The sequence below is a fragment of the Hylobates moloch genome, unplaced genomic scaffold, assembly GCF_009828535.3.
Source record: "Hylobates moloch isolate HMO894 unplaced genomic scaffold, HMol_V3 SCAFFOLD_16, whole genome shotgun sequence".
NCBI classification, from domain to species: Eukaryota; Metazoa; Chordata; class Mammalia; order Primates; family Hylobatidae; genus Hylobates; species Hylobates moloch.
Genome location: NW_026652291.1, coordinates 68,276,346 through 68,292,585, shown reverse-complemented (window position 1 = coordinate 68,292,585; position 16,240 = coordinate 68,276,346). Strand labels below are relative to the sequence as shown.

Below are 16,240 nucleotides of genomic sequence, written 5' to 3'. Positions count from 1 at the left end.
TTTTTTTTTTTTTTTTTTCAAAGAGACATGGTGTTTCTTTATTGCCCAGGCTGCAATGCAGTGGTGTGATCCTAGCCCACTCCTAGGCTGGTCTTGAATTTCTGGCCTCAATTGGTCCTCCCGCCTTGGCCTTCTGAGTCGTTAGGATTACAGGCATGAGCCACTGTGCCCAGCCTCATAGACTTTTTTACTATAACATTTTAATAAATTTCACTCTTGAGTATGAGACTATTTTGACTACCTCTAACCACTATAGTGTACTACCTCTTGGAAGATTATTATCAGCTACTGAGTTATAAAAGTAGTATGTAGCTTTTTTTTTTTTTTTTTGAGACTGAGTCTCACTCTGTTGCCCAGGCTGGAGTGCAGTGGCGTAATCTCGGCTCACTACAACCTCTGCCTCCTGGGTTCAAGTGATTCTTCTGCCTCAGCCTCCCGAGTAGCTGGGACTACAGGCACATGCCACCACGCCCGGCTAATTTTTTGTATTTTTAGTAGAGATGGGGTTTCACTGTGCTAGCCAGGATGGTCTTGATCTCCTGACTTTGTGATCCACCCGCCTCAGCCTCCCAAAGTGCTGGGATTACAGGCGTGAGCCACCGCACCTGGCTGTATGTAGCATTTTTAAGAGAGAGACTACTGTAAGAAAACTTTTTTTGGGTAATTATGGATTTAAAAGGATAGTTGCTCAAAACTAAAAGTAAATTCAAATTCTATACAGCTATACTTGAATAATCTTACATTGTTGTCACATGTGCTCTACAAAAAATTATGGGATTGCTGTGTACTACTTCATATACCGGTATTTAACCTTGAAAACTTAATTTTTTATAGTTTCATTTATGACAGTCCTATTATGTAGTCTACACGAATGACAGTTCTTTATCGTTTACATTTATTTTATGTAAGAATTAATTTTTCAAGAGATTGTTAGCTGCTCTCATTTAGTAATTTATAAACTGATATGCTTTTTTTTAAAACTTGTTCTATATGTAAATAGATTATTATGACATTAGCAGAGGATTTGCTGTGTTCTGCTGCTCAAAACAGTCGCCTTTCAGCTCAGCGCACACAAGCTGGATGGTTGCTGATTTCTGCTCTGATGACATTAGGTAACAGTCTGTAGAAGGTTTACATACCTTAAAATACTTTGTGTTTTCTGAGTGAAATGATTCTTGTATGTGATTTGATGAAACTAACTTTTAATACATACCAGAATTTAAATAGCCACACAAACATTTTTCTTCTAGTAGTCACCTTAAAAAGCCTTTTACTTTCTTCATTGCTTAAAACCTTTTGAGATCGCTCTTGATTTTCTCTTCCAGGCTAGATGATAAGCCTCAAGTAGGACAAGCCGATTTACTAATCATCTTTCAGGCTTAACTCTGAACAACTGTGGCTTTTTCAAAAATCATTGACATCCATCTTCAGAAAAAAAAAATTTCCACAATATAGGCAAAAGAACATATCCATAGCCTAGGAATCCAGTTCTATAATTGTTTGAGGATTCATAATAGCCAATAAGGTTGCTACATTGAAGGGAATGAATTTTACTTAAATTATATTAATTAAAAAACAGTAATTGTTTTACAGTCATGACTATTTATATCCTCTAAATTTTTAAGACAGGGTCTCACTCTGTCACACGAGCTGGAGTGCAGTGGCATGATCATGGCTTATTGCAGCCTTGACCTCCTTGGCCCAAGTGATCCTCCTACCTAAGCCTCCCAAGTAGCTGGGACCACAGGCATGCAACATCATGCCTGGCTAATTTAAAAAAATTTTTTTGTAGAGATGGGGTCTCACTATGTTGCTCAGGCTGGTCTCAAACCTGTGGGCTCAAGCAGTCCTTCCGCCTTGGCCTCCCAAAGTGTTGGGATTTGTAAGCATAGGCCACTGAAAACTTTATTTTTTGCCCAATCTTATGGTGCTAATGAAACTTAATTTTATTACTCTATCACACCTATATTTTAAGTCTCTGTTGTCATACAAGTTATAGCTCAGATATAAAACAACTGGCTGAGGCTGGGCATGGTAGCTCATGCTTGTAATCCCAGCGCTTTGGGAGGCTGAGGCGGGTGGATCACTTGAGGTCAGGAGTTCAAGATCAGCCTGGCCAACAAGGTGAAACCCCATCTCTACTAAAATACAAAAATTAGCCGGGCATGGTGACGCATGCCTGTAGTCCCAGCCACTCGGGAAGCTGAGGCAGGAGAATTGCTTGAACCCAGGCGGTGGAGGTTGCGGTGAAGTGAGATTGCACCACTGCACTCCAGCTTGGGTGACAGAGTAAGACTCCTTCTCAAAATAAAACAAAAAACAAATAGGTCGGGTGCAGTGGCTCACGCCTGTAATCCTAGCACTTTGGGAGGCCTAGGCGGGCGGATCATCTGAGGTCAGGAGTTCAAGACCAGCCTGGCCAACAACATGGTGAAATCTTGCTTCTACTAAAAAACATACAAAAATTAGCCAGACGTGGTGGCATGTGCCTGTAGTCCCAGCTACAGGGGAGGCTGAGGCAGGAGAATCGCTTGAACCCAGGAGGCAGATGTTGCAGTGAGCTGAGATCATGCCACTGCACTCCAGCCTGGGTGACAGAGCAAGACTCCGTCTCAAAAAATAAAAATAAAAAAAATAATAAAGCAACTGACTGGATTTGGCCAATCATTTTGACACCTATAAAGTAATGTGACCTAAAGGAGCTGAAATTAGAATAAACAATCATAAATGAAGAACTACTTTAAATAGTGTTCTTAAGATGATTAAAGAGATTTATCGGACTAGATCAGGTTTAGCCTCAAGGAGCCAAATTTGGCCTGCCACCAATGTTTATTATACAGCCTGTGAGCTAAGAACAGTTTTTATATTTATTAATGGTTGGGGAAAAAAGATATTTTGTAATACATGAGAATCATGTGAAAGTCACATTTCAGCATTCATAGTTTTGTTTGCATACAACCACACTTGTTTGTGGATTGTCTATGACCTTTAGGTGTACAGTGGCAGAGTTGAGTAATTGCAACAGGAAGTATGTGGCTCTCAAAGCCTCAAATGTTTACTATCTGCCCCTTTACAGAAAGTGTTTGTTAGACCAAAGCATAGATCATCATTTCACAGTGTGCTGGGAATAATGTAGTCAAGCTTTTATTTTCTTATTGCTGGGTGTTCATGCCTGCCGTATTGAAGTTCCTGGTGAATTAAGGAGGAAATAAACTACCTAATAAATGCATTTTGATAAACAAGAGCTTTTAAAACAAGGTAATTGTGTTGGAGGAAGACAACAAGAGGTCCTTTCTCCTGTACATCATATTCTACTGCATATTCATAATCAGCATACAAAAAGGGATTAAAAGTTTTAATTAAGGTTTTGTTTAATTACTGTGTTTTCTTGGGTTTTATTCATTTTTCTTAACTATTCTTTCCCTTTATTATCTATTTTTATTCTTATTCATTTATTTATTTATTTTTTGAGACAGGGTCTCACTCTGTCACCCAGGCTGGAGTGCAGTGGTATGATCATGATTCACTGCAGCCTCGACCTCCGCAGGCTCAGGTGATCCTTCTGCCTCAGCCTCTTGAGTAGCTGGGACTGTGTGAACCACCACGCATGGCTAATTTTTTGTAAAGATGGGGTTTTGTCATGTTGCCCAGGTTGGTCTTAAAACTCCTGGACTCAAGCAATTTGCCTGCCTTGACCTCCCAAAGTTCTGGGACTACGGGAGTGAGCCACTGCACCCAGACTATTATCAATTTTTAGAGTACGTTAGTATCATAGCAACTTTCAGGGGAGACCAGTGAGGTTTTTGTTTTTAGGTATCATTATGAGCTCATGGAATTTTATGTATTTATATGTTTTAATCACTTGCGATCATTATTCCTTTCGATCCTCAAATTGTCTCATCTTTGGTCATTGGGAGTCCCTTCAAGTTGGTTCATTTGTCCTTTTAACGTGAACCTAGTATTCTTTGATAATGTGTTTTTGCATGCAAGATGTCCCAGGTTTTACATTGTACATTTTCTGCCTTAGGCTTGCCATCAGCCGTTTCTCCAAGGAGCCTTGATTCCTTTTGTAGGAAATGGAATTTTTTTTTTTTTTTTGTAAGAGACAGGGTCTCACCATGTTACCCAGGCTGGAGTACACTGGCACCATCATAGCTCACTGGAGCCTTGAATGCCAGGCTCAAGCAGTCCTCCTGCCTTGGCCTCCTGAGTAGCTAGGACTATAGGTTTGCACCACTACACTCGGCTAATTTTAAAATTTTTTTTGTAGAGATGGGATCTTGCTGTTGCGCCAGCTGATCTTGAACTCCAGAGCTCAAGTGATCCTCTTACCTTACCCTTCCAAAGTGCTTGGATTACAGGCATGGGCCACAGTGCCCAGCTGGGAATGATTTTTAGACAGCAATCTTAGTGCTTTGTTAATTTTTGCTTTGCATTTTAAACATGTCTTCTCTGTTTTTATCATTCCCTTTACCATTTATAATTTTCTTCATTATTTCACTGTGAACTAATGTATACACAAAACACGTTCGTTCCTTGAATGTAAACTACACACTTAAACCTTTTTTGGTACACTTCCCAGTTTATCTGATGCCATATTAAAAAACTTCGATTTGTCTCCAGGTTCCTCCATATCTTGTCTCTCTGTGGATGGCTCATAAAGTGTGCGTGTATGTGTGTTGTGTTTGCTAGATACATTATGATTATTGTTATTTATTTATTTAAAGAAAGGATCTTGTTCTGTTACAGTGGCACAGTCAGACCATAGCTTGCTGCAGCCTTGATCTCTTGGGCTCAAATGATCCTCCTGCCTCAGCCTCCCAAGTGGCTGGGACTACAGACATGTGCTACCACACCCAACTAACTTTTTACTTTTTTGTAGAGAGATTTTGGTATGTTGACCTGGCTGGTCCCATGCCTAGCCTCAAGCAATCCTTCAGCCTCCGCCTCAAAGTGCTGGGATTACAGGCATGACCCACCGTGCCCAGCTTTAAGCACTGTTCTATGTATAAACTCATATATGCCTCAGAAACTGTCCTTTGAATAAAATACTATTATTCTCCCCATTTATGGATGAAGAAATTGAGGCATAGAAAGGTTAAATAACTCATCCAGGTTTACACAACTAATAAGTGGGTGGAGCCAGGATATTAATCTAGGCAGTCTCCCTCCAAAGCCGAATGCAGTTCTGAGCTATGGGTTTGGAACAGAAGAAAGACATACAGTCAGCAGAATGTGGGAGTAAGAAGTAGAGAGTGCTTACTGGAGAAGTTTAAGGTAACTCCAGAAATTTAAAGAAAAGTACCGGGGGAGAAAAGCTATGGGTTTGGGTTTTTAAAAAATTGATAATGTTATCATTGTATGTTGTTTGGTATTATTACTGGGTTTGTGTCATGATTTCTTCAATTCATAAATGTTGCTCTGAAATCTTTTTTAACACAAAGTGTTCTATTCAGACATTTTGTATCTGATTATTGTCCTGGAACAAGTTGCTATCAGAAGTTAGCATTATTCTGAAGATCAAGAATACAGATGGCTCACATCTGTAATTCCAGCACTTTGGGAGGCTGAAGTGGGTGGATTGCTTGAGCCCAGGAGTTCAGACCTGCCTGGGAAACATGGCAAGACCCCATCTCTACAAAAAAATACAAAAATTAGCTGGGCGTGATGGCACGCACCTGTAGTCCCAGCTACTCAGGAGGCTGAGCTGGAAGGATCACTTAAGCTCAGGGAGGTTGAGATTGAGATTGCAGTGAGCTGTGACCATGCCACTGCACTACTAAACTCCAGCCTGGGGGACAGAGAAAGAACCTGTCTCAAAAAGCATGCAATGTTGTTTGTTACTATAATAATCGTACTTTGCATTTATGTGGTCCATTACAGCTTTTCAGAGTACTTTAAAGTGCATTCTATCATTTGGACCTGACAAGCCCTTAAAGACAAGCATTACAGGGGGCTTTAGCTTCATTTAATATGTAGATGAAACTGAGTCTCAAAGGGGACATAGCAGTAGTGGAGGAGCTGACACTAGAGCCCAGCCTGTACCATTAGTTCTTTGTTTTTCCTCTCTGTACTCCAGCACCTTCAGATAATAATTCATTGGGTAATAATTTGGAACCTGAAGATAAGAAAGGGGACAAAATATTGCAATAATGAATTAAAGTGTTTAGGAGAGAAGTTGCTGCTTAATAATAGAGTTTTAAAGAGTGACAACCTTGGGTTCTCTTACAAGTGACAAGTTGAATAAATTACAGGTCCTGCAGTTGTTAGCCATCACCTTGCTCGAGTTCTGCTGTTGTGGAAGTGTGTCTTTCCAGCATCTCCTAAAGATCTAGAAACAGAAAAGAGCCGAGGAGATTCGTTTACATGGCAGGTAACCCTGGAAGGACGAGCTGGTGCACTCTGTGGTAGGTTGGATTTAGTCTTTACTCTCCCTTTCCTTTGGCTTTTTACCCACCCTTTGTCTTTAACATGTACTTGTATGTTTTATTTAACATGAGGCAGGGGGATATGCCACTAATGATTTTTTTTTTTGTAACTGAACAAAAAAATTACAACTGATTAGTTGGTAACGATAACTGGTGTATGTTACAATAAACCAGATTTGAGAGTTCTTAAGATACATGTTTTATTAGGTGCAGTCCACTTAAAACTGTCAACATTGTTTTGTCTTAGGTAAGCATTCCTCTTTTCAGAAATACTAAGGTTTGGTTTAATTACCATTAAGAATGGTTTCCATTTAGCCTATACAGTTGACCCTTGAACAGCATGGAGGTTAGGGATGCCAATGCCCCTCGAAGTAAAAAATCTGTGTCTAGCTTTTAACTCTCCAAAAACGTATCTAATATCCTACTGTTGACCAGAAGCCTTACTGATAACATAAACAGTCAATTACCACTTTTTTTTTTTTTTTGAGATAGGGTCTCACTGTTGCCCAGGCTAGAATGTTGTGGTATGAACACAGCTCACTGCAGTCTTGGCCTGCTGGGCCAGTGATCCTCTCACCTCAACCTCCCAAGTAGCTGAGACCACAGATGCATGCCACCATGCCCAGCTAATTTTTTAATTTTTTGTAGAGATGGAGTCTCACTATGCTGCCCAGGCTGGTCTCGAACCCCTGACCTCAAACAGTCCTCCCACCTCAGCCTCCCAAAGTGTTGGGATTACAGGCATGAGTCACCACACCCAGCCCCACATATTTTGTATGTTGTATATATTATATACTGTATTCTTAGAGTAAGCTAGAGAAAAGAAAAAATGTTATTAAGAAAATCATAAGGAAGAGAAAATATATTTACTATTCTTTACACGGAAGTGGATCATCATAAAGGTCTTCATCCTCATCATCTTTATGTTGAGAAGGCAGAGTAGGTTTGATCTACTTCTCTCAGTGGGGGCAGATGCAGAAGAGGTGGAGCAGATGGAAGGGGAGGCAGGAGAGGTAGGCACACTCGGTGTGGCATCTGTTGGCAAAAACCCATGTATAAATAGACCCATGAAGTTCACATTTGTGTTGTTCAAGGGTCACCTGTATATGAAAGTTGTACCTTCTACAATATATAGACTGTTAAAAGTAATGTTTCAGCTGGGTGCCGTGGCTCACGCTTATAATCTCAGCACTTTGGGAGGCTGAGGTGGGTGGATCACCTGAGGTCAGGAGTTCGAGACCAGCCTGGCCAACATGGTGAAACCCCTTCTCTACTAAAAATACAAAAAAATTAGCTGGATGTGGTGGTGGGCGCTTGTAATCCCACCTACTTGGGAGGCTGAGACAGGAGAATCGTTTGAACCCGAGAGGCAGAGGTTGTAGTGAGCTGAGAACGCACCATTGCACTCCAGCCTGGACAACAAGAGTGAAACTCTGTCTCAGAAAAAAAAAAAAAAAAAAGTAATGTTTCACCATGAAGGGTAAGATCCCTGGAAAGACATGGAAGCATTGATTTTGGTTTTGTTTATTCATGGCATTTTTACTCTTAAAGAAAAACCACTTTTGAAATTGATCTTGGCCAGGCTCAGTGGCCAATCCCAGCATTTTTGGATGCTGAGGTGAGTGGATTGCTTGAGCTCAGGAGTTCAAGACCAGCCTGGACAACATGGTGAAATCCTCTCTCTACAAAAAATACAAAAATTAGCCAGACGTGGTGGTGCATGCCTGTAGTCTGGGGTGGGAGGATTACCTGAGCCTGGGAGGTGGAGGCTTCGGTGAGTTGTGATTGCACCACTGCATTCCAGCCTGGGTAACAGTGAGATTCTGTCTCAAAGGGTCCACGGGTGGGGGAGGTGGGGGCAGGAGGGAAGGAGGGAGGGAGGGAGAGAGAGAGAGAGAGGGAGAGAGAGAGAGAAAGAGAGAAAATAATTGATCAGTCTGACTTTGTTTTTTTTGTTTTTGAGACGGAGTTTCACTCTCGTTGCCCAGGCTAGAGTGCAATGGCGTGATCTTGGCTCACCACAACCTCTGCCTCCCGGGTTCAAGCGATTCTCCTGCCTCAGCCTCCTGAGTAGCTGGGATTACAGGCATGTGCCACCATGCTCAGCTAATTTTGTATTTTTAGTAGAGATGGGGTTCTCCATGTTGGTCAGGCAGGTCTCAAACTCCCAACTTCAGGTGATCCGCCCTCTTCAGCCTCCCAAAGTGCTGGGATTATGGGTGTGAGCCACTGCGCCTGGCCTAGTCTGACTTTAAAATACTCATCTTATTCTATATACAAAGTAATTCATTATAGAAAGTTATTTATTTTAGACGCCATGTCTCACTCCTATAATCCTAGCACTTTGGGAGGCCCAGGCAGACAGATCAATCACTCGAGGCCAGGACTTCGAGACCAAGCCTGGCCAACATGGTGAAACCCCTTCTCTTCTAAAAATACAAAAATTATCCAGGAGTGGTAGCACACACTATTTCTTTCAGATAACATCTGTAAAAACCTAACATGCTGACTTGAAAGTCAGTGTGATTCCACGGAACTAGTTGTAGAGCTGGCAAACTTGAGAGTCTAAGCTGGTTTTTTTTTTTTTTTTCTTCTAAGCTTCAGGGCTGAGTAAAAGTAAAACCCTAGGACAGCAGCATTTTGTGAATATGGTGGTTATTGCTCCATCTTAGTACTTCTAGAGAGTTGTTTTTTTTTTTTTTTTTAAGTATGATTAGGAGTAGAAGGCACTATATACCTTTTTATACTAGAGTTTCAAGAATTTTTTTATTTTAGCAAATTGCTTTATTACTCTAATAACAATGCTAATGTTGTACCATAATCAAATGTGCCTTTCATGGTTGATTACAGTATGCCCAAGTAAAAGTCTGTTTTCCTTTTCAGCTATCAAGAGCTTTGTTTCCCACTGTGGTGATCTCCTTACTGAGGAAGTAATTCAGCGTCTTCTTCCACCACTTCCTTGTGCTGTGGATTTGCTAACTCAGTAAGGATCGACTGTTTAGATTTGATAAAATTTTCTAAGAGGAATTAGTTGCCCTCTGATTATGTAATATTCCTTAAGTACATTAATAAGGCAAATTTCTGTAGTTGGTGAATGATTTTATAGAGGAAGGCAATCAGTTATATGATTTTTTTTTCTTTTAGGCTAGGATCTTGAAAGAAATTACATATTAAAAGGGAAGGAAAATTTTAGGGGAATAATCTACCTTACATACAGGCAGATTTAACAAGAAATTAACTATTAAGCCTCTTAACCTTTTCAGGTATGCATTTTATTGGTTTGTTGGAGTATTCTGTGTTCATGAGAACCAGATGCTTCTAACAGTTTCAGTTTTTTGTTTGTTTACATTTTTCATAAGTTTGAGTTATACATATATGATTAAAACATACAGAAGAAAGCCGATATATAATGTGAGCATTTGTAATTTCCAAATTAATAAAACATGTGAAAGTTCTTTGAAAAAAGCATCTAATGATTTACACTTTTTATATACAGAAAATACATTTAAGATATGGCTTATAAGGTATAATAATAAAATGTGCACTTGTGAATCCAACACAGCCTGAGCAGAGGTTTGTGAATGTTTCTTCTGAAGGACCAGATAGTAAATATTTTAGGATATACAGACTATGAAGTCTATGTTGCAGCTACTCAACTCTGCCATTGTAGCTCGAAAGCAGTCAGATAATATAGGTGAATGAATGAATGAATGTAGCTGTGTTCCAGTATAACTTTATTTACAAAAACAGGCAGTGGGTCATAATTTGGCTACCACTGGACTAGAGCATTAATGATACTACTGAAGGTGTCTGTGTACCCCTCTCCAGCACCATTCTTTGTGCCTTCCTTTAGAAGCAACCACTAATCTGAATTTTATAGTTGTCATTTCTTTGCCTTTTAAAAAAGTGTATCACATATTTTTGTCTCTTAAAATAGTACATTGTTTAGGTTTGTTTGGTTTTGATCAGGCAAAAATTACTGTCCTATTTCTGGGATTTGCTTTTGTTATTCAACATTATGTTTCTAAGTTTTACCTATGTTTTAAGTTCATTCATTTTCATTGCTGTATAATGTTTAATTGTGTGAATATACAACAATATATTGATTCTCTTGTCAATGGACTTCTGGGTTGTTTCCAATTTTCTGCTTTTAAAGCTTATGGTAATAATATGACCATTCGTACTCAAGCTGTTTAAGTCTCTAGGGTATGTACCTAGTAGTGAAATTGCTATGCTAAAATGTATTTTTATGTTCAACTTCAGAAAATAAACCAAATTATTTTTCAGTGTTCTTCTGTATTTCTACCAATAGTGTAAGTATCCTTTGACCCACTTTGTCACCAACACTTACTCAGATATCAATTCTACCCCATCCAATAGGTATAAAATGGTTTTAATTATATATCGGTTTCCTGACGGTTTAAGTATAATTTTATATGTTTGTTTTTTCTCAGTATTTCCCCTCCCCATCCTATGAAATGCCTATTCATTCATATCTTTAACCTATTTTTCTTTTAGCTTGTCTTTTTGTTATTGATTTATAAGAAATTCTTCCCTTTTTTTTTTTTTTGAGATGGAGTCTCGCTATGTCACCCAGGCTGGAGTGCAGTGATGCAATCTCGGCTCACTGCAACCTCCGCCTCCCAGGTTCACGCCATTCTCCTGCCTCAGCTTCCTGAGTAGCTGGGACTACAGGCGCCCGCCACCATGCCCGGCTAATTTTTGTTGTTGTTGTTTTTGTTTGTTTGTTTTTATTATTGTACTTTAAGTTTTAGGGTACATGTGCACAATGTGCAGGTTTGTTACATATGTATCCATGTGCCATGTTGGTGTGCTGCACCCATTAACTCGTCATTTAGCATTAGGTATATCTCCTAATGCTATCCCTCCCCCCTCCTCCCACCCCACAACAGTCCCCAGAGTGTGATGTTCCCCTTCCTGTGTCCATGTGTTCTCATTGTTGAATTCCCACCTATGAGTGAGAACATGCGGTGTTTGGTTTTTTGACCTTGCAATAGTTTACTGAGAATGATGATTTCCAGTTTCATCCATGTCCCTACAAAGGACACGAACTCATCATTTTTTATGGCTGCATAGTACTCCATGATGTGTATGTGCCACATTTTGTTAATCCAGTCTATCGTTGTTGGACATTTGGGTTGGTTCCAAGTCTTTGCTGTTGTGAATAGTGCTGCAATAAACATACGTGTGCATGTGTCTTTATAGCAGCATGATTTGTAGTCCTTTGGGTATATACCCAGTAATGGGATGGCTGGGTCAAATGGTATTTCTAGTTCTAGATCCCTGAGGAGTCGCCACACTGACTTCCACAATGGCTGAAGTAGTTTACAGTCCCACCAACAGTGTAAAAGTGTTCCTATTTCTCCACATCCTCTCCAGCACCACGCCCAGCTAATTTTTTGTATTTTTAATAGAGACGAGGTTTCACCGTGTTAGCCAGGATGGTCTCGATCTCCTGACTTCGTTATCCGCCTGTCTCAGCCTCCCAAAGTGCTAGGATTATAGGCATGAGCCACCATGCCTGGCCTTTTTCTTTTTTTTTTTTTTTTTTTGAGAGAGTCTTACTCTGTCACCCAGGCTGGAGTGCAGTGGCACGATCTCCGGTCACAGCAACCTCCGTCTCCCGAGTCCCCGTTTAAGTGATTCTTCTGCCTCAGCTTCCTGAGTAGCTGGGATTACAGGCACGCACCACCATACCCAGCTAATTTTTGTATTTTTAATAGAGATAGAATTTCACCATGTTGACCAGGCTGGTCTCAAACTCCTGACCTCAGGTGATAAACCCACCTCGGCCTCCCAAAGTGCTAGGATGACAGGCATGAGCCACTGTGTCAGGCCGTTTTTGGGGTTTTTTTTTTTTTTTTTTTTTTTTTTTTGAGACAGTTTTGCTCTGTTGCCCAGGCTGGAGTGCATTTGTGTGATCCCACTCACTGCAGTCTCCACCTCCTGGTTTCAAATTATTCTCCTGCCTGCCTCGGTCTCCCTAGTAAGGGATTATAGGCATGCACCACCACGCCTGGCTAATTTTTGTGTTTTTAGTAGAGACAGGATTTTGCCATGTTGGCCAGGCTGGTTTTGAACTTCTGGCCTCAAGTGATCTGCCCACCTCAGCCTCCCAAAGTACTGGGATTACAAGCATGAGCCACCACCCTCAGCCTTTTTTGTTGTTTGTGAGACAGGGTCTTGCTCTGTCACCCAGGCTGGAGTGCAGTGATGTCAACATGGTTCACTGCAGCCCCAGGCTCCCAGGCTTAAGTGATCCTCCCAGGCTTAAGTGATCCTCCCACGTAAGCCTCCCAAGTAACTGGAACTACAGGTGTGTACCACCACACCCAGCTAATTTTTTACTTTTTTGTAGACACAGGACCTCACTTTGTTGCCTAGACTGGTCTCAAATTTCCAGGCTCAAGCGATCTTCCCGCCTCAGCCTCCCAAAGTGCTTAGATTATCTTGTGAGTCACCGTGCCTGGCCTACATATTTCTGAGACTATTCTTTAGCTGTTCATTAAAATATTTAAAATATCTTCTAGTTTTTTATTAATAAACATTTATTATTTAAATGTCAAATGTATTAATCTTTCACTCTTTGGTTAGTACTTTTTTTCTTTTTGTTTAAAAATTCTTCCTGGCTGGGGGCAGTGGCTCATGCCTGTAATCCTAGTGCTTTGGGAGGCTGAGGTGAGAGGATTGCTTGAGGCCAGGGGTTGAGACCAGCCTGAGCAACATAGTGAGGTCTCATCTCTACCAAAATAAATAAATAAATAAATAGAGTCAGACGTAGTGATGCTCACTAGTAGTCCTAGCTACACAGGAGGCTGAGGTGGGAATGATTGCTTGAGCACCTCAATTCAAGGCTATAGTCTCTTGATTGTGCCACTGCTCTCCAGCCTGGATGACAGAGCGAGACCCCAGTTCAAAAAAAAAAAAAAGAGATCTTCCTTACTGCAAAGTTATGTTTTCTTATGTTTCTCTCTGAGGTGTTTGAAGGTTTATCTTTCATATTTAAGTCATCTGGAACCAATTTTTCTATTTGGAGTGAGCTAGGGATCTGTCTTAGTCCATTTGTGCTGCTATGCTGCTATCACAAAATACAGATCTGTCTTAGTCCATTTGTGCTGCTATGCTGTTATCACAAAATACCTGAGGCTGGATAATTTATTACAAAACGGACACTTCTAACAGTTCTGGAGGCAGGAGTCTAAGATCAAGACACCAGCAGATTGGGTGTCTGATGAGAGCCTGCTATTTACCTCCAAGATGGCACCTTGTTGCTACATTCTCTAGAGGGGAGGAACTTTGTGCCTTTTTCATCTGGCAAAGGGATAGAAGGGCAAAAAAAAGGGCCAAACTCCCTCCATGAAGCCCTTTTATAATGACATTAATCCATTTGTGAGGGCTTTGCCTTCATGACCTGAACACCTACCAAAAAGCCCTACCTCCCAGCAGTACTGCATTGGGGATTAAGTTTCTAATACGTGAATTTTGGAGGACACATTCAGACCATAGCAGGATTCAATTTCGTTTTCTTTTTAAATGTGGATAACAAACTGTCCCATACTTTACTAAAAAAATCCATACTTCCTTCAATGATTGCCATTCACTTCTGTCATGTATTATATTCTCATTTATGCATGATCTATGCTTGTGCTCTCTATTGGTGTGTTTATTTATATGCCAACATGTTATCTTTATAATAAATTTTGTATGTTAGATGAAGCCTTTTGACCTTACTCCTCTTTAGACATATTTTGGCCCTTCATGTACTTTTGATCTTCTATTGAAATTTTATTTGGGGCTGGGCACAGTGGCTCATGCTATAATCCTAACATTTTGGGAGGCTGAGGTGGGCGGATCATTTGAGGTCAGAAGTTCAAGACCAGCCTGGCCAACATGGTGAAACCTCGTCTGTACTAAAAAAAAAAAAAAAAAAAAAAAAAATTAGCTGGGCATAGTGGCACATGCCTGTAATCCCAGCTACTCAGGAGGCGGAGGCAGGAGAATAGCCTGAAATGAGAAGACAGAGGTCATAGTGAGCCAAGATCATGCCACTGCACTCCAGTCTGGGTAACAGAGTGAGACTTCCTCTCAAAAAATAAATAAATAAGATAAATTTTATTTGAGATTGCATTGAATCTGTGGATAAATTTGAAGATAATTCATAGTTTTACAATACCTCTGAACATGATACCTCTTTACTATTATTGAGGTATTTTACAAAGTTTAAATTCTTTTCTAAATAAAGGTCTTACAAGTCTTTTTAAAAAATTTACTCCCAGGTACTTTGTATTTTTGTTGTGATTATTAAATAAATGGGTATATAGTGTATATAGTCTGTTTATTGCTTCCGTATAAAAATGTATTTGATTTTATATCTGACCACCTTACTGAATTTTGTCCTATCAAACATTTATTTGTAGATTCATCTGGAATTTTCCTTTTACAATACTGTTTCTCTCTTCCTTATGTGCTAACTATATTAGATAACTGCCATTTAAAACTAAATAGAAAGGGTTAAATAAAGGGAATGCTTTTCATTTTACTGATAGGATGATGTTTGCTCCAGCTTTTTTAGTAGATACTCTATCAGATTAAGAGAGTAACCTCCTATTCCTAGTTTGGTTTGGTGAAAGTTTCTTAAAATGAATGGGTTTTACACCCCTACCATGGGTGCAAGCCTAGTCTCAGATCCTTGTGTTGGTATTGATATTTGTGTTCCTACTCTGGTTTCAGCTTATGTCTTGTTTCATTTTTTTAAATGTATGTTTGCTTGCTTTTATTGGCTTAGGGGCTGGTTGGCCTCAGAAAAGTCTCTTTCTATAAGTCTAACAATGCAAATTATCTTTTATCCTGATAAAAGATTTATTTATACTTAATTTATACTTACCTAAGTAAGTAGCAGGAAGGCCCTGCAGAGACTATAATCTGCCCTCCTAATGAAAGCAGAAACCAATAAAAATGCTTTTCTAAATTCTTACTTTGTTTTATTCATCTTTTTAAAAAAAATGCACATATACTTCTCTGAACTAAATTTTATTATAGTTAAAATAAGTGAATGTTGCAGGATTTTTAGAAATATAATTTCCTAACATCTTGTGAATATGATCGAAAGACTTTTTGTATGTTAGCTATTTATGTCTAATCGGGCCTTAGAGAAATATAAAAATGCAGTGGATTTATTCTTAACTTTGGTAACTAAAAAATTCTACTGAAACAGAGGTTTTTGTTTTTGTTTTGAGAAACTGTTTCAGTCTGTCACCTGGGATTGAGTGCAGTGGCGCAGTCATACCTCACCATATCCTCAAACTCCTGGGCTCAAGCGATCATCTGGCCTCAGCCTCCCAAAGTGCTGAAATTACAGGCATGAGCCACCATGCCTGGCCTTACCCAGGTGTTACAATTATGTTTGCTAAGTAGTATTTACCAAACTGAAAGATACTAAATGGAACCAACATTTAAAAATATTCAGTGATAAGTCAATAGATAACTCTCCTTTCTTCTAGAGACTAGAAATAGCAAGCATTAGTTTTCTAGAAAGTACAGTTGGCCAGGCATGGTGGCTCATGCCTATAATCCCCACACTTTAGGAGGCTGAGGTGGGTGGATTACTTGAGCTCAGGAGTTTCAGACCAGCCTGGGCAACATGGTGAAACCCCATCTCTACAAAAAATACAAAAATTAGCCAGACATGGTGGCCCACACCTGTGGTCCCAGCTGCTTGGGAGGCTAAGGTGGGAGGATCACTTGAGCCCAGGAGGTTGAGGCTGCAGTGAGCTGAGATCACGCCACTACAC

General features: G+C 40.0%; 1 protein-coding gene across 8 annotated transcripts in view; it reads left to right on the top strand.

Annotated features, from left to right (window-relative positions):
- The window catches only part of HEATR5A (HEAT repeat containing 5A), a 131,025-nt gene that overhangs the window by 38,451 nt on the left and 76,334 nt on the right, over positions 1-16,240 (top strand). For all 8 annotated transcript variants that reach the window (XM_058429558.1, XM_058429556.1, XM_058429557.1 and 5 more), the window contains 3 exons: positions 1,001-1,112; positions 6,255-6,407; positions 9,312-9,411. In XM_058429558.1, the coding sequence (XP_058285541.1) occupies positions 1,001-1,112; positions 6,255-6,407; positions 9,312-9,411 (365 nt within the window). The remainder of the gene's footprint in view (positions 1-1,000; positions 1,113-6,254; positions 6,408-9,311; positions 9,412-16,240) is intronic.